This window comes from Dipteris shenzhenensis, chromosome 33, assembly GCF_047967505.1.
Source record: "Dipteris shenzhenensis isolate YYH24624 ecotype China chromosome 33, Dip_SZ_1.0, whole genome shotgun sequence".
Lineage (NCBI taxonomy): Eukaryota > Viridiplantae > Streptophyta > Polypodiopsida > Gleicheniales > Dipteridaceae > Dipteris > Dipteris shenzhenensis.
In genome coordinates, this window is record NC_141628.1 from 26837625 (window position 1) to 26860794 (window position 23170).

At 44.7% G+C, this 23170-nt stretch overlaps 1 protein-coding gene across 1 annotated transcript in view; it reads right to left on the reverse strand.

Moving 5' to 3' along the window:
* Positions 1-276: 276 nt before the first annotated feature.
* The window catches only part of LOC147879900 (integral membrane family protein), a 106944-nt gene continuing 84050 nt past the window's right edge, over positions 277-23170 (reverse strand). Inside the window, exons 4-5 of the mRNA XM_087371786.1 lie at positions 22698-22796; positions 277-751 (exon numbers count right to left, since the gene is read on the reverse strand). Of these exons, the coding sequence (XP_087227912.1) occupies positions 638-751; positions 22698-22796 (213 nt within the window). The 3' untranslated portion in view covers positions 277-637. The remainder of the gene's footprint in view (positions 752-22697; positions 22797-23170) is intronic.

Consider the following 23170-nt stretch of genomic DNA (forward strand, 5'->3'; position numbering starts at 1 on the left):
TCTTAAAAAAGAGAATTGTAATTGCAATCCTAATGTTTAAAGAATAAATAGGTTTGAATTGTAGTTGTAGCCCTAATGTTTAAAGAATATACTACGTTGACAAGCAAATGATACATGCTCTCATACCATTTTTATTTGTATTTTACACCAATGTGAGTAGTATTTACATCACAAGCAAGATTTTCATGCACAAGTAGTGTAACCAAAAAACGCATTTCTAGCAGGCAAAACACTTAGAAACGTTTCACCGAAATAGGCAAAACGCCAATGAATTGGGCCGAACACCCTAGTACAGGTTGTCACCTATTGCTTGACTCTTTTGAGAGTGCTCAATGTGTATATGTGTATTTAAGAGCTCTTTTCAAAGAGAGAGAGAATCTGAAGATAATTATTTATGTTTTATATATAATTCATATAAAATACATTTTAAAAACCCATTTCTAGACGAAATGCTTGGCAAAATCTAGAAACATTTCTTGTCACACTATGCACAAGACAAGGCAAATATTCTATTGATGCCTATCCCAAGTCTATGACATACACAAGGTTTTGGTATACCAAACTGCTGAAATAAATGCCAACATGCTTCCTCTTGTCTCCCTTTTCATTGACATTTGTGCATTTTGGATGCTGCTAGTCATTGTTCACCATCATCCATTTTGGCTTGTTTTTTAATCTTCAAAAGGAAAGCCTTCTTTTCCTCCACAGAAAGTGCATTGAAGACAAAGATGGATTTGTCCCCAATGTCATCCTATCAAATAAAACGTAATTTCCTTTTGTGACTTCTGTGGAAGAACTCACAACCGGTAAATTTAAAAAAAAAAGCATCCATTCTCTTTCAATCAAACAGTGTCGAAAACTATGTTTCTTAACTAGACGACTAAGATGAATTTAGCATAAATATCAAAGTCTCTATGGGAAGAACTCTCAAATTAGAGACTCCACTTTCCTAGTAAACAACATTGAAATTTATAGCAATGAGTTTTACGTCAAAAGAAAATCGTCCTACATTAGTTTATGAAGATTTTGAATGGCAAAAAGCCTGTTGACTCTATTTTTGTTGTGTAATAATGTAATGTATTTGAATAATTCTCACATAAGAATGGCCAAAAACTATGTTAGACCCTATTTCTTTTTACTCAACCTCCAGTAAAGTCACCATGTGTGGATTTTTATTAAGGCACCTCTAACTATGAGAAAACAAGAGAGCTGCAAACGGTCTGAATAGAAGAGATAAGAAGAAAGTACAAGCTTAATCTTTTGTCACTAAGGTTTTGTCTTAGTAGCAAAACCTATCCTAACTACTTACTGTATTTAAGTGTCCTAACTGTGGTTAGGGGGGAAACCTCTAATGAGAAAAAAGTGCCCCGTCCCTAACCCATTTATTGGTCATACATTCACTGCCATGAATTATGACGATAATTCCAACACCCCCCTGCAGTGCCAATGTGATAATGTACAAGATAAGGATCAATCACCAAAAGGAGATAAGTTCAAGGCACAATGAAATGCCTCAAACTTCCCACGTGGAAATGCTTTGGTGAAGATGTCTGCAACATTGTCATGTGTGGAGACAGATCATACTGATCTCCCCTGCAAGTAACTTCTCTCTCACATAATGATAATGAGCCTCAATGTGCTTCGTGCAAGCATGAAACACATGATTCTTTGCAATTGCTATAGCACTCTGACTATAGTGAGAATTGGAGAAGAACCCTCCAATGATAGATGAAGATCAACAAATAAGCGGCGTAGCCAATGCCCAAATCTGACATGTTAAATATAGCTTTCAATTCAGCTTTGAAATATGCAATTATTTCTTCATGTGACCGTGTGAGTAGCATGTCATCTACATAAAGAATGATGACCAAAATATCCCCCCCATCCTTCTTGATGTAGAGGGCACTTTCAATTGGACTTATATGAAGTCCCTTGTTGGTCAGAAAGGCATCAATCTTGGAGTACCATGCATGTGGGGCTTGTTTAAGCCCATACAAAGCTTTATTGAGCTTGCAAACATTATGTGCATTACCCGAAATTTCAAAGCCAAGAGGTTATTTGACATAAACCTTTTCCAACAAGTCTCCATTAAGAAAAGCGTTTTTATGTCGAATTGATGAACATTCCAATCAAAACGTACAGCTATAGCAATAACTGATTTGATAGTTTTCATCTTGGAAGTAGGAGCAAATGTCTCCTCATAATCAATGCCCTTCTTCTGAGCATAGCCTTTTACAACCAGCCATGCCTTGTACCTATTAATGGACCCATCGGACTTTCTTTTTACTTTGAAAACCCATTTGGTACCTATGGCATTCTTGCCTGGTGACAAATCCACAAGATTCCAGGTCTGATTTTTCTTAATGGACTGCAACTTATCTTGCATGGCATTCATCCAGTGTTACTAAAAAACGCGTTTAGGGGCACCGAAATGCCCCGAAACTCTCGAAACGCACTGTCTTGGGAGAAACGCCCTGCTGTAAAACAACCGTACATGCGATTTCCGACGGGCTTTTTCTGTTTGCATCGTTTGGACTGCCAATTTGCTGCTCCTGCTCCATGTCTTGCTTCCGTATCACTCCCTACACTCTCTACTCTACCCTCTCTTGCTAAACCCTCTACTTGCCCTTCCTATTCCCTCTACCATAGCCTCTTTAGCCTCTCCTACTCTCCTCAGCCTCTCCATCGCTCTACCCTCTCCAACCTCTCTATTTCTCTCTATCCTCTCCAACCCTTACACTAGCCTCTAGCCTTGTCAACCCCTTGCACTTGGCTTCCCTCTCCAACACTTCTAAGCACTTCTTCATCCCAATTCCCATTATCCATACCATTGCCTCGAGTCCTGGTGCCGGTGTGCTTCCAAGGCGGGATGTATGTCAAGATACCATTTTTATAAAGATAAATGGGTCCTTTGGCACAAGGAGGTCAGTATGCAAGTTTTGTGGTGAGACAGCGACAAGATCCGCCCCTCGAGTTCGAGCACATTTTTTATGGGAGGAAGGCCATGGTAAAGGTCCTTGCCAAGGCATTCCAGAGGGAATCTTCTTGGCATATGGAGGTACCCCATCCAAATTTGCAGAGATTCGACCCCTCCTTCATCCTGTGGTCACAGAACAGGTTCTTCATACTAATGTGTTGCAAGAGCATAATAAGTTGGGCATACAGGCAACCGTCACATCCACTGCCACATCATCTCAGTCAGATACCGGGGATGTGGATATGTCACAGTCACAGCACAAGAGGTGGTATGGGTAAGCTACATCGTCTTCACAGGTGCATGGGAGTGCCTTTACTGAGCCTTTATATGGCACGACTCCATCGGCATCCATGTCAGTTGGGCTGTCCGCTATGCCATTAGCTCCTCCACGGCCTCCTACCAAGAGGACACGTGGTCTAGCAGATGTCACTTCAAGAGTTACTCCTATATAGACTGCTTGGACAGCACGCTTGAAGCAAGAGGCTGAAATTATAGAAAAGCAATTTTTCTACTCTTGCAATATTCCCTTCAATGTTGCAAGGACTTCTGCCTACAAAAAGTTTTACCATGCACTTATAGCAGTTGGTAGAGTAGGAGCATCATCCATTTCACCTGCTAGTTCTGAGACTCTTCGCACCACAAAATTGAAGAAGCAGGTGGGATTAATTAAGAAAGACATGGAGGGACACAAGGAAGCCTAGAGTTGGTATGGATGCACCATAGTCTCCGACGGATGGAGTGACACGAACAGTGTAGGCTCAAGGAAGTGGAAGGAGGTACAAACGTGGACTAGAAAGCTGAAAGCCGTCACATAAACAACTGTGAAATAAAAGTACAAAGTACAAAATAAAGGGGAACCCTAGGACCGTGTCCTAGTTGTACCACTAGTACTAGGAGTCATAAGACACAAAGTACTAGGTAACCTAAGTGCCAATAACTAAAGCTACATGGCACATACCAGGGCCCAAAGGACATCAATACGACCGGGAGATGATGGCCGCAAACCCCTCCCATGGTATGACCTGAAGTATTCTAGAAACGTCTCAGAATACCTTGTATTGGGAAGGAGAGGTAACCAAGAGTCAAAGGCATCAAACATGTCAACTTCTGGCTTAGCTTTGCAGTCCACAAGAGGAGAAGCTGAATGTTCAGCAAAGATTACATCTCTACTGACAATAATCTTCCCAGTATTTGGTTGGTAATACCGATACCCTATGCTCTCTTGGCTGTAACCAATAAATATGCATTTGATTGCCTTATCATCAAGCTTATGTCTCAGCTGAGGTGGTACATGTACATATGCAAGAGACCCAAAAACTCTCATTTGTGAAAGAGAAGGCAACCTTCCTTTCCATGCTTCATAAGGTGTAATAGTCCTCACTGCCCTTGTAGGTGATATATTCAGCACGTAGTTGGCACACATCACTGCATCAAGCAAAAATTTATTAGGCAAGGACTTGGCCTTAAGCATGGATTTGGCCATCTCCATAGTGGACCTGTTCTTTCTTTCAAGAACAGGATTATGCTGAGGAGTATAAGGAGTAGTGCATGAGTAAACAATTCCCCGTGAAGAGACAAAAATGCATCAAACTCCTTTGACATATACTCTCCCCCCCTATCTGTGTTGAGGATGACAAGCTTGCATCCTAATTCATTGAGGGTGACCTCTGAAAGCATGAGAACACTTCAGATTTGGCTGTTAAAGCATATACGCAGCAGTATCTTGTAAAATCATCAATTAGAGTCATGAAATATTTGTACCCTCCTATGGCATTTGTCCTCATTGGGCCACGAACATCACTGTGCACTAGCTGCAATTTCCTTTGTGAGAATTTTGGACAATCTTTTTGAAAAGAAAGCCGATGCATCTTACCCAAAAGACAACCCTCACACACATGTTTGAAAACTGTGTGAGTTTGAGGTACATCATTTGCCATGCCCTGTGAATGTAACTTGGCAAGAGCTCTATAATTTAGATGACCCATTCTCTCATGCCAAAGATGAATTTCAGCAAGCTGTGAATCTGAAATAGGAAATGCTTCTAGGGAGAAGAAACTGCAAGTGCATCATCTAATCTTTTCTCAAAAACATCAAGCTGAAAAAGACCATGAAACAGCATGCCAAATAGTCTCAAGGCATAATCATCTTCCCTATCTCGGACCGCACACTTGTCATCTTCAAAGACAACCTGAAATCCTACTTTATAGAAAGAGGACACTAAAAGCACATTCTTCTTGGTTCCGAGTACATAAAGCACATCATGAATTCTGAAATTTGTGCCATCTATGGCTGTAAGTACAATCTCACCAATACCACGAACTGAAGAAGAAGAATCATTTGCACAAGACACCCTTTATCCAACAGGTGATGGATGCAGAGAATCAAACAAACACTCATTGACATTGAAAGCACATGAATCCTTAGAAGGCTCATAACTGCAAGTCAGAAAAACATAAGAGTCATCCTCAAATGTGGCTGTAATATCTGGAGCAACCACCTGAAAATCAGGACTGCAAGTCAAAAAGGCATACTCTTCTTCCACTAAGTTGGCTGAAGCATCACCACCAACATGTACATGAGGAGCTGAATCTGTGACAGCCATACTTGGATCCTTTTCCTTTTCCTTGGCAATTATTTTCTTGCATTCTCCTATGTAGTGACCCAGCTTCTTGCAACAATGACAAACACCCTTTCTCTTGGGATTCTCTGCATCATTCTTAGCCTTGTGAGAAGGCTGTCTAGAATCAGCTTTATGCTAATGTGAAGGCTGATTTGCATGCTGCTTACACTGCCCCTTTCCTTTGGGCTTGAATTTCAAAAGCATGGAATGCTCACCAGCTCGTGAAGCCATGTTCTTCCAGCAACAAAAGTCCTATCACTCATAAAAGGTGAGAGGGTTGCCACCCCCCCTCAAAGACAAGTTTAATGAGGTGTGAAAACCAAGATAAGGCTCGGGAAGAGAATTCAAAGTGATAGTGACTATCTCTGAATCCGGAATGATCTCATCGATATTCAACAATTGCTCTCTCAAATCCTGAAGTTTAGTGAGGTGCTCAGACATAGGGTCACCGTCATCCATATGAGTATGAGTCAACTTTCTCTTTTGGAAAGAGACCCTGGCATCATTGCGGGCTGAAAACATACTCTCCAAAATATCCCAAGCTGCCTTTGAGGTCTTGCATGACCGAATGTGCGGGATAATAAACCTTTTTACGGAAAGGGAGATAGCTGAAAGTGCTAGTGCATCACGTGAATCCCACCTTTTCTATTCCTGTGTGGGAGCCACCATTGTAGCAGCTGCTGCACCTAGCACTTGTCTTGCACCCTGAGCTTGTCCTCTACCCCTTTCTCCATCTTGTTGAGGAGGAATGACAGGTGCAACCACATTCTCTCGCCACCGTGTCTCATCCCCATTGACATAATCCCACAAGTGTTTGCCAACTAAGATATTGCGAACCATAAAACTCCATAAGGAGTAGTTGGTAACATCCAACTTATCCTCCTGTGTAAGGACTCCAAACTCTTCATTGGGATTGTTCTGGGCCGTAACTGCCAAAGAAAAACAAATTGCAGCAAGCAAATGTGACAAGATTATCCCTTCCTCAAAAATGCCAAGAAATCTGTCAACAATGATAGCTTACTGTTAAAGCCAATCGAAGGCTTAAAATGCACCCAAAAAGTCCTGCAAATGTCCAAAAATTGTCAAAATAACACTGCAAAGATGGCAAATGTTTGCAATGTCACTCAAACTAAGTCCAAAACTGCCCGCAACAGTCCCAAACTGCTAGTACACTGCCAAATTGCATCCGAATGCCAAAAGCCCTAATTTCTTTAGGGAAATTGCATCCAAAAGAGGGCCAATTAGCTTAAAGCCCCAAAGTTTGCAATCATCTACAAAAGCCCCAAATTTCTCTACAAAATTGCAAGAAAAACCAAAAGCCCCGAATTTTGGAGCAAATTTTGCAAACTGATTGCAATGTTTGCAAAAAAACAAAAATGCCCCAAATGTAATCTACACCTATCACCTGCAAATGTAGCCTAAAAAGGTCACCTGCTGCAAAGAGACCTTGCAAAAACAACCTGTAGAGAGTAACATGGAAAATACAAGGAAATGAAGGCTACGCATTGTCGACACGTGTAGAGGAGGAGTTCCATCCCATAAGCAATAATCACTCTTGGAGAACCTTGAATATATTGGTATCTAGAGCCCTCCACAGTCATCCCCTCCCGAGACTTTTTGGGGGCTATGGAGCTTTGTGGGCGGCTATGGGGCGAGTCTGGGAACCCCGCACCCGGCTCACATCCAAGGGACACATGGCGCGCTCTGCATACTAAGACAAAGATGCCCCGTGCAGCGCCTCTACCTATGCTAGAGCTTCAAGCCTTTGCTGCCCAGCATAAAAACAAAGGCAAAGGCAAGGTTTCAGCTGGTAAACCCCCTCATTCATATGCTGGTCACTCCCATGGTGCCTCTTCTTCGGGGATAACAAGAAGAAAAGATGTAACTATTGCAAGAAACTTGGGTATAATATCTATGAATTCATAAAGAGAATTGCATCTGAAAAAGAAGAAGAAAGAGTCTGGTCTTGCAATATTTGGTTCTCCTACTCCAGAAGATCGACATGAGTCACGTAATTTTGCACAAGACCGGCATTGGGCTTTCTTGGTTACATGTCAGTATAATCCTCATGTTCATGATGTTCATGATGTTCATGTCCCCCGCAGTGGGACGGAGCGGAGGGGTCTGCATCTCGGTCTCACAGACAGTAGCTCCAAAGGTTTATGATTAGGACGAGCTTATCCCAAGACAGGCACTTTGGATGGGAGAGTCTAAGATTAGGATCTTGAACGTATATGCCCCAGCATGCAAACAGGACCGTACCGCCTTTTGGATGAGGCTAATAGAGTGTCTTCCGGATGTAGCCTCTTGGATTGTTGGAAGAGACTTCAACAACCTAGAGTTTGGGGGGGACAAGCAGGGTGGTGCCTCTTTCTCTAAGATGCAAGCAGCAGAGCGTAGCACCTCGGAGCAGTTCATCTTCATGATCAGTGGCAAAGACCCGTGGTGAGAGCCAGAGTTCAACAAGATACCTGGCAGCCTCCTGTACTCTTTCGAACAGAGGAGACATGATGGACTGCTTGAGAGGCTGGACCGCTTCTACGTTGGGGACTGAGCACTACACAGAGGCGGCTCCACCGAGATTCTAGCAGGCACCACCATGTCAAACCACTCTCCCAGCAAAAAGGATGGGGAGATTCAGTAGGTTATGGCAGATATTTGGTAGCACTCAAAGACGGCACCTTGCGAGGGCTGGGCTTTGTGGGTGGCCGACGCGATCCAGAGGAGCAATGAGGAGTTGCAGGCTCATGCCCTTGGACGGAGGAGGGCTCTTCAGGAGCGCGAGTGGGTACTGCGGAGAGACCTCGTCTCCATAGAGAGGCTCAAGGAACAAGACCAAGGATCCAAGTGGATTAGTGGCAGGTTTGAGAGCACGTGCCTTGAGCTTCAAGACATAGAGATTCGGCAGGGTGAGTTCTCTAATCACTCCTCCTGGGGGATAGGATGACGAAGCAGTTCTTTCTGAACACTGGGCAACGATCCGCAAATACACAGTTGCAGCGTCTATGGGATCCGTAGAGCATCATGCACAATCATCCGCAGGAGATTTTAGACCTGACTACAGGATTTTACAGCCAACTCTTTCAGACGCAGAGGATGACTCCAGCTTGTCTTTGTGGCCCATGAGTTAGTTTGGGACCACGTTCCGACAGTAGTCTCGCAAGATTTGTGCAAGAGCCTAGAGGAGCCTTTCACGGATGAGGAGCTTTGGGAAGCCCTCAAAGCTCTCCCAACCTAAAAGTGTCCTGGCGAGGATGGCTTGACTCCGGTCTTCTTTTGAAACTTTTGGGAGATCATCTCCATCCCTTTCCGACTAACCGCCAGGAGATCTTTGTTTGATCCCGAAAGGGGGAGATAGGTCAAACATCCGGATGTGGAGACCAAAATCACTTTGCTTGATATTGCATACAAGATCCTCGCCAAGGTCTTGAGTTTGCGGTTACGGCCCCATCTCACTGACATCATCCACACGAAACTCACACCGGGTTCGTTCAGGAGCGCAGCATCTTGGACAGCATCTTCATGTTTTGGGAGGCAGTGGATTGGTCCAGGGAGGAGTCACACCCTTTGGACATCCTTCCCTTGGGTTTTGAGAAGGCTTACGACAAGGTGGAGTGGTCTTTCCTGGAGGGTACCATGTGGAGATTGGGTTTCTCAAACAGATGGATCAGAGGAGTTTCTGCGCTTTATGCGGGGAGCTCTAGTCAAATGCTTATCAGTGGACACATGGGCGAGGGAGGCTTTTCCTCTCTCTCGCTCGGTCTGCCAGGGCTGCCTCCTTACTCCCTTCCTCTTCTTGTTTGTGGCGGAGGCTCTGGGCTACTACTTGAGATCACAGGTGGCGGACCTCACAAGGTTGAGGCTCCCAATCAAACAGAAGGAGGAGCTGCTAGACTCTAAGTTTGCAAATGACATGGCCCTGTACGTAGAAGGTACCACAGCAAGTTTGGAGAGAGTCAGGGGAGCCCTGACTATCTACTGTGAGGCCTCGGGTGCGCGGATTAACTGGAAAAAATCCATAGGTTTCTTCATAGGATCCGGGAGGGTAGGCCCTTGACAAAGGTCCAGTGGGATCTAAGAGAGTGGTTTTGGCCCTCCAAGGGTAGCCTTGCCGAGCAGGTGGATGTGATGCCCGTCTTTTCCTACACCACACGGATTGGTAAGAGGCTTCAGATGGACTCTTCGATTTCGACCCCTTTGAGGGAGAGCCAATTGGTGGCCCAGAGAGTGCCCCAGGAGATACATTCCAGGTTTTGGACACGGTTATGGTCCAATTTGTGGCCGAGGAAGATCTCCTACTTCTTCTGGCTGGCTGCCCATGGAGGCTTGCCCATCGGCCCGTGGCTGGAGCAAAGGTGGGTGGAGGGACAATGTCACGATCCCTCACTGCCTCTGGACTTGTCGCAGTGCAGCGAGGATTTAAATGGGAGCCCTCGGGATTATGACCTGGATGCAGAGCCTTCAAAGCGACTACACTTGGGGGATGGTGGCCTAGTTGACTGAGGGAGGACATGCGTTCTAGATTGATGAGGTCTCCACAGCTTACCAAATACAAGGTCAGAGCATTCAGAGGATAGAGATCCATGAGGCGGTCCCTCCTGATAGCCTCACTCCTCATTCTCCTCTGAAGGACAGAGTATGGGAGGCAGTAGCCAGTATCACGACGTGGAGCATTTGGGTTGCTCGCTGCAATCTGGTGATGGATGAGCATCTGGTTCCACCCTCGGCTACCTTGGTTGCCATCTGACAAGATATCATCTACACCCTCCACTCCACCTGGAAGCGTGGGATCCTAGGCTCTAGGCTGACTGTCGCAAGGCGCGCTCATTTGTGCAAGGCTTGGCCTACAGGATTTTTTTACATATTCACACTGGAGCAAGCCGATTTTTCTTCTTTCAGCCTTTTCCAGTTTTTTCCATACTCAGCACCTTCGGGGCTGCTGTTTTGTATAAAGTCTTTCAAGCATCCTTTCTTTGCAAAAAAAGAAAAGAAAAAACATAAGCATATTGCGAACCTTGTTTGCTTGATAAGATGCACCGTTTTGCATTTCCCAAGGATGGGAGATGGGAGAGTTGGTGCCTCACGCAAGCTTTATTTGGTTCATAGTGATGTTTGTGGACCCACTCGGGTTGCAGCTCTTGGGGATTCTATTATTTTGTCACATTCATTGATGACTTCACCAGGTATACTTGGATTTTTGCATTGAAATCGAAATCTGAAGTTTCTGCATGCTTAAGGCATTTTATTGTCTTGGCTAAGAATGAGAGTGGGCCAAAAATTGCTCACTTAATACAGATAGGAGGGGCGAAAATATGTCAAAGGAGTTTGATGTTTTTGTGGCCTTCATCATCAGTGCACGGTGCCTTACACTCCTCAACAAAATCCCGTGGCTGAGTGGAAGAATAGATCAGTGATGGAGATGGCTAGGTGTATGTTGAAAGGCAAGCACTTGCCTAACAAGTTGTGGTTGGATCCCGTTATGTGTGCTAATTAAATTTTGAAAAATGTCCCACAAAGGCATTAAAGACCATCACACCTTATGAAGCTTGGACAAGTCATAAGCCTCGATTTCTCACCTGAGGACTTTTGGATGCTTGGCATATGCCCATGTGCCTTCTCAGGACACGCACCAAGTTGGATGATAAAGCTGCCAAATGCATTTTTATTGGGTATAGCTCAAAGAGCAAGGGCTACAAGCTCTACCAACCCCGCACGAGCAAGGGTTTTGTTAGTAGGGATGTTGTATTTGATGAATCCTCCACTATGCCTTTGTTGGACTGTCAAAAACAGCCCGTTGTTGATGCTCCAGATCTCTTTGGTAGCTTGATTCCTTTGTTTCTGTCAGACGCTCATGATGATGTCACATCTGAGGTTGCTCTTCCTCCATCTGTTGGTCATTTGCAGCCACATGTGCAGCACAATATTCAGCCTCATTTACAGCCTGATATGCCTCAGCTTGATCAGGACATTATACACAAGGCTCTTGACCAGGAAAGAGTTGAAATTTAGGAGCCCAAAAAGGTCCCCCGTTGGCTCCTTGACTCATTAAAAGACAGGATACTCCTCTAGCTGTCTATACAGAGCATGGTAATCTGGTTGCTTGTGCATTAGTTGCTACAGCGTGCAATGAAGAGGCAATGCAGCCAGGGCTCATATACAGATTTTACTAGATCAGAGAGCAAACTATGCCTTTCATGCATAGGAATCCTTCTGAGTTTAGAAGGGAGGAAGGGTCAATAACCACTTTTCCCTACTCTCGGCCTAACACATGGTAGAGAGAGTGTATCTTGGCTTATTGACTCTGACGGGGTTTTGCAAACAGATCCTGATGTCGTCATGCGGTTTGTTCATAAGGGCAGCTACCTGGGCTCAATTGAGCTGACGCCTTCCTTTTATATTGCTTTTTGGGACATGATTGGATATCATATTACCTCAGCCCTGCAGGGTGTTTGGGACTCTAGTATTATGCCTAATTCACTTACAGAGGGTCTCATTCATCTTATCCCAAAGGGAGGTTGTAGAAATTTCATATCCCAATAAAGACCCATCAGTTTGTTGGGAACCTTTAGCAAGATTTTGGCCAAAGCTATCCCTCTACATTTGCAGCCCAATCTTACATATCTTATTTCATGATACGCCAACGGGCTTCATGCATGGCATAAGCATTTTTTATAATATCTTCTCTTTTTGGGAAGCTTCAAATTGGGCTATGCAAAGTGGCCACTGCCTTGCCATTCTACTCTTTGATTTTGAAAAGGCATATGATAGAGTAGATTGGAGTTTTTTGGAAGGTACTCTTGCACGCTTTGGATTTTCAAATGCATGGATTAGAGGGGTTCCCTCCTTATACAAGTTAGCCCACATCCAAGTGCTTATCAGAGGAGAAAGGGAAGAGAGAGATTTTCCAGATCATTCAACAAGGATGCCCTCTTGCCCCCTTCTCGTATTTATTTGTGGCTGAAGTGATGAGCAGATTTTTGTGACCCCGGGCGGACATTATTGGCCTGAGACTTCCCCTTAGATAGGATGAGGAGCTCTTGGATAGTGAGCTGGCTAATGAAACTGCTGTTTTTATAAATGCCACCACAAAGAACCTCATATCCTTCATAACGGCCTTGGATTTGTTTTGTATTGCAGCAGGTGTACACATCAATGGGAACAAATCCAATAGCATTTGGAGTACTGATGAGGACACTCTAGCCTAGGGTTCTGATTTTGGCTTTACTTGGATCTAGAGGGGTGTTTCTATCAGGTACTTGAGTTGCCAAATCAGTGCGAGCATCTATCCATCGCAGTAATCCACCCTTGTGCTGGATGGAGGAAGCTTCTCTTTTGGAGCTCAGCCAACCTTGACCTCGCTTCCAAGGTGGTGGTCAACCAGAGCTAGGGTGACTTGCAAGACTCAGATCCTACCCAGGTAGAAAGGTGGCCTCAATATAATGGCTACAGACTTGCAGAGCATAGTGTTATTATGCAAGGTGGTGGTTTGAGGACTCTTGCTTAGGGCAGAACCCTAGAAAGATTTATTCATTAGATGCATGCAGTCCTACTCTCCTTCCACAGAAGGAGATTGGAATGACATGAGAGGGGAAGAGAAGTAGAAGGGAGCAAGAGAGTGAGAGTGAGAGAGAGTGACACTCTAGTGCGGGTGTGAAGTAAGAGTGAGCCACACCACAAACTCACTTATGTTTTATTAGGATTAGGTTTACCCTATGACTGTCTTAAGACAGTCATAGGTGTCCTATCTTTAATTCTTTAATTAAGGGTTGGCAATGTGCCTTTACCCCCAACAACCTCCCACCTAAAGGCCAATGTGCCTAAAGGGGAGAAAAGAATACAAAATTACAGCAATATACAATTACTATATACAAGACCATAAAGTAAGAATGGTCTCATCCTAATCCCATGATGTGGCGGCAATGTGCAAACCGCTCTGTAGGCAGGCTCTTAGTGAGCAAATCTGCAGGATTATCATCAGTGTGCACTTTCACAAGCTCAAGTCGCTTGTCTTCCAGTACCTCCCTAATGAAATGATATTTCACTTCTATGTGCTTGGTCTTCTGATGAAAGACCGGATTCTTTGCCAACATGATAGCACTCTGACTATCACAATGCAAAACTGGCATATCTCCTGTAATGCCCAAATCTCCCACCAGCCGAGTAAGCCATATTGCTTCCTTGCAAGCCTCAGTGGCTGCAACATATTCAGCTTCTGTGGTTGACAGTGCAACGCATTTCTGCAACCGAGACACCCATGATATAGCACCTCCTGCAAATGTGAAAATATAACCGGTAGTAGACTTCCGGTTATCCGCATTCCCTGCATAGTCTGAATCTGTAAAGCCATGCACCAATGCATCCTGCCTACCATAGCATATGCACAAGTCTTTGGTACCCTTGAGATACCTCAAGACACCTTTCACTGCTTCCCAATGCCGCTTGCCTGGATTTGCCATATACCTGCTAATGACTCCCACCGCAAAAGCAATATCCGGACGAGTGGCAACCATGGCATACATCAAAGATCCAACTGCAGATGCATACGGAACCTTGGCCATTTCAGCCTTATCATCATCTGATCTGGGGCTGTCCTTACTGCTGAGTTTTAAATGTGGAGGCAACGGGGTACTAATGGACTTCCCCCCCTCCATTTTAAACCTCTGCAGTACTTTGTCAATATACTCTTTCTGTGACAGAAATAAAAGTCCCTTGGACCTGTCACGAGTAATACGCATGCCAAGAATATGATTTGCATCACCCAAGTCTTTCATGTCAAAAGACTTATGCAGTTGTTTCTTCAAAGCACTAATCTCATGCTGAGATTTACTGGCAATAAGCATGTCATCCACATATAGAATAAGTAGCATCAAACTGCCATCCTTTGCCCGTTTGGTGTACAAGCAATGATCGGTCTCACACCGATGATACCCTTGGGACTGCATGAAGGCATCAAACTTCTTGTACCATTCCCTTGGCGCCTGCTTGAGTCCATACAAGCTCCTCTTGAGCTTACACACAAGCTGTTCTTTCCCTTTAACAGCATATCCCTCTGGCTGACTCATATAGATCTCATCATGAAGATCTCCGTGAAGAAAAGCTGTCTTCACATCCATCTGACATAAATCCATGTCATCATGAGCAACAAGAGCTAACACTGCTCTCAAAGTAGTCATTTTGACTACAGGGGAAAAAATCTCATCAAAGTCAATGCCCTTTTCCTGCTTAAATCCCTTGGCAACCAATCTGGCTTTATACCGAGGTAAAGCATTTGAATCCACTTTGACTTTGTAAACCCACTTGCATGGCAAAACCTTTCTGCCTGCAGGTAGCTGCACCAAGTCCCATGTATCATTCTGAAGTAGGGAGTCCATTTCTGACTGCATGGCTTTCTCCCACTTCTTTTTCTCTGTTCTTCCCATAGCTTCCTTGAAGCTGGAAGGCTCACCACAATCAGTCAGCATGATAAAATCAGCCACATTATTGGCTCCTGGAACAAACCTGGCAGGAGGCCGTTGTGCACGGGTGCTCCTCCTCACAAAATGTTCCGGATTAGGCTGCTGTCCAGCCTGTTCTTCATGCATGACGGGTGGCTGTACCACCATATCTGGCTGTTCTACAGCCCCATCTGTTGGCACATCCAGTGGTGCATCACTGGCAAAATTATCTGGCTGATTTTCAGCCTGTATACCCTCTTGAACAGGGTGATCTGCAGCAGGCTGCTGCTGCATATAAATGGGCATTCTTTGCTGTCCAACATCATCATAAATAACCCTCCTGTATTCCACAGGTTGCACGGGTTCCTTGTGTACACTATCTTCTTTAAAGATGACATCATTGCTGCGTATAATCTTCCGTTTAACGGGATCCCATAACCTGTACCCCATTTCACCTTCGTCACCATAACCCATAAAGATGCATCTGATAGACTTTGGATCCAGTTTGGTGCGTAGATCTTTGCGTACATGAGCAAAGCACTCGCAGCCAAATACACGTAAGTGCTTATATGAGGGTGGCTTGCCAGACCACACCTCCTCTGGCACTTTCAACTCCAAAGCCTTATTTGGTGACCTGTTAATAATGTGAACTGCTGTTTGCACGGCTTCTGCCCAAAAGCCATGGGGTAATGCAGCATAAGACAACATACATCGAACCTTCTCCTGTATAGTTCGATTCATCCGCTCACTTGCACCATTTTGAGATGCATTATGAGGGGCTGTGAGTTCCTGTTTGATGCCCTTAGCTTGGCAAAACTGCACAAAAGCATGTGACACATACTCACCCCCATTATCGGATCTGAGGCATTTCAGCCTACGACCTGTCCGATTCTCAACCTGAGCGACAAACTTCTTGAAAGCATCTAAGGCATCTCCCTTATGCTTCAAGAAATAGACCCACACCTTTCGTGTGGCATCATCAATGAAAGTAATAAAATATTTTGCACCCCCTAGTGATAACTGTGGCATCTCACACAAATCAGTGTGCACTAGATCAAGTGGTGCTTTATTCTGGGGAGATCTCCTCTTATGAGGAGTCACAGAATGCTTGCCAAAAATACAATGATCACAAGTAGGCAAATCTGAAAAAGAAAGAGGCGGCAGATAACCCAAACGTGACAGTTCTTGCATTCCTTTCACAGACATGTGTCCCAACCGGCTATGCCACAATGAAACCTTTGGCAGCTCGGTTATGGCAACAACATGATTACCCACACTGGAAACATAAAGAGGGTACAAGGTATCACTCTTAAAACCCTCAGCCACTACAGTCTGGCCATCAGTAATCACCCATTTGGAATCCCCAAATGTGGTGTGGTAACCACTGTCATCTAATAAGCCAGTGCTAATCAGATTTTTCTTGATTTGCGGCACATGGCGAACGCCATCAAGCATAAATGACTGTCCATCAGGAAGTATTATCTGTATACTGCCAATCCCTGCAATCTGACATGCATAGTTGTTCCCAAGATGAACAACTCCATGAGTACCTGTGTAGGAAGTAAACCACTCCCTATGAGGAGTAACATGAAAAGAGGCACCTGAATCCAAGAGCCAGGTGTGCATGTCATGGCCATCAATAACCAAAGCATGTGCTATTACAGCAGAAGAGCATAAAACATCATGTATGTCACTGTCACTGTCCTCTGCTGCAACATTCACTGCATCCAAGTCATCTGCCTTGGCCTTGCCTTTGCCTTTGCTTGCATTTCCTACATCCTTTGTTTCAGCCTTCTTGGCTTTCTGATCCCGTATGAACTTGAAGCACTTCGACTTCACATGTCCCTTCTTGCCACAATAAAAGCATTCAATGTCCTTTTTGCCACGGGACTGACTGCGGGATTTGGACTTACTAGCAGATCTCCCCTTCTGCTGAGTCCTGCCTCTGTCCTGTACCTGCAAAGCATTTGAAGACTTGCTGCCCGCATTATTCTTCCTGCTCATCTCCTCCATAAGGAGAGAGCTCTCTACATCAGCATAAATAAGAGTGGCATTCGAGTTTGACAGGGTGGTCTTGAAAGTGTCCCAACTCTCGGGGAGGGTACACAGCAAGAAAGTAGCCTTGAACTCCTCATCAAGGTTCAACCCCTGTGCAATCAGCTGTGTAAAGATAGCATTGAACTCACTCAAGTGTGAGGTCATAGCTGTACCTTCCTTCATGCGAAGATCAACCAGCTTCTTCAGCCAATAAACCTTACTGGCTGAGCTCTTTTGGGCATATAATTCTTCTAGTCTTTGCCATAGACCATAAGAGGTCTTTTCAGCCTGTACATTGAACACAAGAGTGTCTGAAATAGTGAGCATGATAGCTGCCCTCGCGGACAAATCAAGCTCTTCCCAGTCATCAGCTGCCATATCAGATGGCTTGACACCCTTCACCCTTATGGGCTTAGCAATCTTCTTTAACAGAAGTACATTCAAGCACTGTTCTGCCCATAATGCATAGTTATGTGCTCCTTCCAGTTTCTTTATGTTCCGAATTGAAGAATCACCTCCTCCTGATGCCATATCAGATGAGGAAAGTACCTGACTCCCTGGAAGTAAAAGAGGCTGAATAAAGGTTCTGATTTCTCAGAAAAAAGGCCTGCTCTATTCTAGAGCCAGAAGCACTCTCAATGGTGCTGTTTTTTTACTGTCCGTAAAATCTGCAGCAAAACAGTAAATGTCCCTGCAACTACTGTACCTTCCGACACACTGTTCTGAGCTCAAAGAGGCATAAAAACAGTAATTTCAGACTGCTGCTGCTGCTCAACAAGTGCTTAACAGTGCATAATCATCTGACAAAACCACCAACACTGCTGTAAACACTGCTGTACTGACTGTACTGATCACTTCTCCCACCTCAAATGAGGTATTGCACTGAGTTAAATTGCAGAAACCACTTGACAAACACCCCAAAAACAGTAAATGACCCTTCAGCCTGTCACAAAACCTGCAACAGTAAATGGGATAAATCCCAAGCAATCACCCTTATACCAAGGGGAGAAAATGCATCTGAAGATCTCTGTCGGTAACCCAAGTGCTATCAAACAAAGTCTGGGCAAAAGCCCCTTGATCTGACACTTGAATCAAGTGGAGAACACCTCAACACTGAGGTAGCATGCAATATGAAAAATCTCTCTGACACTTGTACCTGACAATGTGCAATGCATAGACTGCCCCTGTGTACTCAGTAACAACACAAATCACAAAGTACAAACACCAAGAAGAAAATCTTTTGAGCACTGTCAACGATGGGCAGTTAGGGACCGAGTAAACTCGATGCGCCCTGACCAAGCGTGGCTCAACTGAGATTTTCAAAGTGCGTACAAAGAATGTGACCTGCAACAAATGTCACCAAATGCACTGCGGAAACAAAGCAAATGTGTGCTCCCCGGCTACACACTGCCTCAAGGCATATATTGCAAACACATCCAGGCAAAAGCCCTTTGAAATGGTCACTCAAAACTGAGAATTGCACTCAGTAAATGCATAGAAGCTTCTGCAAAACAAGCATCTGACCTTCCTGAATGACAAGTAACTGCACAAACACCACCACTGTGGCACAAGTCACCTCAAGCGTGAGTGACACAAGAGTACCTGATGTACCTCAACAAATGCACAGTATACTGCTAGAATGCTCCAGGAATGTATCAGAAAAGCTTCATGTACTGCTGTACTTCTGTTCCTGCAGAGTACAGAGTACCTGCTGTACTTCTGTCCTCGCAGCAGCACGCTTCCCCCAAAAAAAAAAAATCGAGTTGAGTCTTTGCAGCAAAACAAACAAGTCCTGCTGTACTTCTGTACCCTGCTGTCGACGCCAACCTATTGTACCTGCAGGTGGATGAAGGACTGTCGTCCGTACAGTTGTACGGCAGTCCGTACGACTGTACGGACAGTCCGTACAGTTGACGTGGAATAGCTGCGCCGCGCAGCTATGGAGCTGCCTGATGCAGTATCGCAACTCGACGACGCCCTGATCTGCTGCCCTGCGCCCTCACAATGCCTCGAGAGGCTTAGCAGCTAGTAGCAGCTGCTATGCAGCTGCTGGCTGCTAGCTGGATGCGGCGCCTCGAGCTGCAGCTAGCAGCTCCTGTGCAAGGAGACCCGCGACCAGCGACCACCACCGTGACCACGCCCGTGACGTCGATCTGACTCGCGCCCGCGCTGTCGACCTGTTCGCCGCCGCCTGCGCACTGTACGTCGCAGTCCGTCCGTACAGTTGTACGGACGACGTACGGCCGTACGGATCTGGCCGTACGTCCGTACGGAAAGGAGTAGGCAAGGAAGAGGAGGCTTGGGAGAGGAGGCTCTGATACCAGTTGAGAGGGGAAGAGAAGTAGAAGGGAGCAAGAGAGTGAGAGTGAGAGAGAGTGACACTCTAGTGCGGGTGTGAAGTAAGAGTGAGCCACACCACAAACTCACTTATGTTTTATTAGGATTAGGTTTACCCTATGACTGTCTTAAGACAATCATAGGTGTCCTATCTTTAATTCTTTAATTAAGGGTTGGCAATGTGCCTTTACCCCCAACATGACAGTACTAGATGGACCATTACATCAGCCCATCTCAAGTTTCATCCAAGTTTGGGCCAGCTTCAGAAGTACTCTTCGGAGCCCCCCTTCAAAGAACCCCCCGTGTCAATCTTCAAAATACTCTTCGGAGAGCCCCTCTCTACCTGTCATACGGAATGATAGTATACTTGATGAGCATGGTAGACGACTGCGTAATTCTCACTATATGTAGTGTCTTCATGGGAGAGAGGTCCTGCTTTCTCTGTGGGGTCTTGAAGGCTCTTCAAATGCCTTCTAGATGATCGCAAAGTCCAGTTAATAAGTCACCTCAGAGGACGTGCAAAGAGAATCCAAAAGATTGATGCAGCTATAGAATGGATTGGGTTCTTCCAAGTAACAAGTTTCAATCTAGGGCCACATGGCAGGAGCCTTTACGATATCACGGATCCCACTCTAGTTTGTGGGACTCGGATTCTCTAGATCTATAGATCATATTCTTATGCATATTGCATTTTCAGCCTGTTAGGGTTGCAGGTCATGGAATAGTGCTTTTTGAAGTCCGAATGGTATCTAGACCCTAAAACCCTTAGAGGCAGCCCACCAGAGCTCCTCATTGGGAGAATTTTCAGATTTTTGTTGGTTTGCAAAAATCCTTTTGGAAAAGACTTTGGGTTCAGGGAATATTCCACATGTACTCGACCTTGCTCCTTGTTTTCCCAAGGTCCTGCCCACATGCCCGACCATCGCAGCTTCAGCTTCCCCGACATCCTCCCTAGACGAGTATTGAACAGCAGCACCAATTGCCCGCGTTCAAACGACTTTTTTTTCGAAGCCAAATCCACCCTTCGCTTCTGCCTTGCTTAAACCTCCAGAGTCAGATAGTAGCTCTCCAGCCGCATATCATCCAACTAATCAAGACATCCAACCGGAAAACCATGGATTCCTGCGGAAGAAGCTTGTCCCCCACCGCAATCCACAAACTAGGCACTATATGCTTGATCGGTGTAATTGCTTCTAGCCCAAAAGCCAACTTGAAAGGAGTCAACCCTGTTGCCACCTTGAAGGATGTGTGATAAGCTCATAATGCCGCCAATAACTTTTCATCCCAATCCGTGCAGTGCTCATTCACTAATAGCAAAATAATCCACTTGAATGTATGATTGGTCGATTCAGCCAACCCATTAGCCTGCGAATAGTAGGGAGAAGACTTCTTGTGAATCACCATATAGAAAGAATTCATCCGCTTAATGACTTTGTTGATAAAGTGGATACCCTTGTCGCTAACCAGCTCGATTGGGCAACCAAATAGGGTGAACACATCTCGGTAGAGGCACTTTGCAACAGAATTTGCGGTGTTGTCTCGCAAAGCCCAGGCCTCCACCCATTTGGTACACTAAAAGGTTGCTACTAGCGTATAACAATTTTGTGTGCGTGCAATATTTGGCCTGAATGGACCCATGAAGTCCATACTCCATTTCTGAAATGGCTTCAGTGGTAAGATGGGGTCGAGAGGCATTTGATCACGATTTGTGGATTGACCCAATCGTTGACAGAGATCGCAACTCTTTGCAAACCACCTAGCATCCTTTTGCATGGTTGGCCACCATAGGCCTACTTGTAGAATTTTCTTTGCGGTTATTTCCACAAAATGACCACCCGAAACCCCGCAATGAGCCTCCATCAGCACTGCCTCCTGCTCATGAGGCTGGACACACCGCAGCAAGGCCTCTGTCAAATGCCGTCGATACAATTGGCCCAACACTGCTTCAAAAGAGCGGCTTTGCAATGCCAATCGCTTTCTTTGGTCTCAATTTAGGTACTTGGGCATTATTCCTGTAGTCAGGAATGAGAGCATCTCATCATACCATGAATACGGGCCTCCTCTCTGTTGACAAGTCTATTCAGCATTGCTTGTAGGATTCTAGATAGACGAAAATCATTTGAAAGGGATCGCTAGACTATTGAGCACCTTTATACGTTCTCCTTTCTTCATGACCTGGCACTCTGTAGCATGGCTCTCCCTTTTGGTGCCTTAGGTGTTCTACGAGACACATGACTCTTCTTGGGCTCTTTCAGTTCGACGACAATGTTCTATGGACGATTTTCCTTGCTCTCTATACAGACATGTGCATGAATCTGTGGATACTTCGTGGGATATCCTGGCAAGCATATTAGAAGTGGCACATTTGGAGATCTAGATACACAGAGGCTTTGGAGTGGCACATTTGGAGATCCAGCTGTACAGAGGCTTTGGATGGTTCCCAGGTCCACCCTACAAACACATTGGCTAATATTCGGACAGACAAGGTACACACCTTGGTAGCCATTTCGGAGACCATGGTGATCCTACAGTGATCAAAACCATGGTGTTCAGTGGCCAGCTGTAGTGAATATTCACCATTCAGATCATTTCTTGCCCGTGCTCATATAATTTCAAGTGGCCTTCTGTAGTTAATATTCACACTTCATATCATTTCTTGCTTGTGCTCGTATAATTATGGTTTTGTAGAGCAATTCACCTGCATCACTAGTCTACTCCATAAGCTGACAAGAGAAAGGTAAAGCTCAACAACAGCCTTTCTATCTTTTTAAAAGGCTATTTTAGAGCTAGTTCTCATCATTTCAGATCTGTCCAGCCATTTCTGGTAAGAGCAGAAGTATTGGTGTTGACCTTGGAGCGATTCCGAACAAGGCAATCATGCAGTAGCATATGAGAGTGCAACCTTAAAGATTTGGAGTTGCATGTAGTAGAAGAAACGTCTCATTACCATCCATGCACATCGTATCACATAAGCTGGAATTTATATTGATTAAGAAATCACACAAAAAGCCCTTCTCAGTATTAGTACAGATTGTGGAGGTCAAATTTAAAGATGAGGTTGTCCAACCCGTCAACAACAAGACCTGCAATAAAGAGCATGCTTAAGACAAAAGCGAAGATCTAGGAGACATTTTGTCTGGCAGTCTGGTGCAAATAGTCCATTCTAGCTCTTAACATACGATTGGCCCTATCCTCAAGAAAAACAGTATATTGTGAACAAAATGATTTTTGGTAAAACACACTTTAGTAACAAGCATTCATCAATTAAACACTGTTGCTGCAGCAGCAATACCTTTATTGGTTGGGTGAATTTTCGAGCTGTGAATACTGTGTACAAGCCCATCCACGCTAACAGTAAGGCTAACTCCCATTTTTCATCCAACGCTCCTGACTGTGACATGTGGCACAAATCAGCTGCAACTCATGTTCAAGGTTCATATATTTACAAACAGTTTCAAACAGAGGGCGCTGATACTTGTCATCCAAAACTTTGTATAGAGTTAGCAAGCTGTTATGACTGCAAAATGGGAGACATGTCATTGACATTGTTTAATTGTTTGATGATAGTTTCAGTCTGACATCTTTTAACCATCACCATACTTCAAGATTTACATAACAAACTAAAGAACATGTCAACACCTCCGACCTCAAATTATAGTTTAGAACATAGGAGGAAAAAATCCCCTCTGCTCCTAAAGAAAACAATCTAAAGATCTTTAGTGCTGCCACACTTGCAAAACTCAATGCACATACATAAGAAAGATC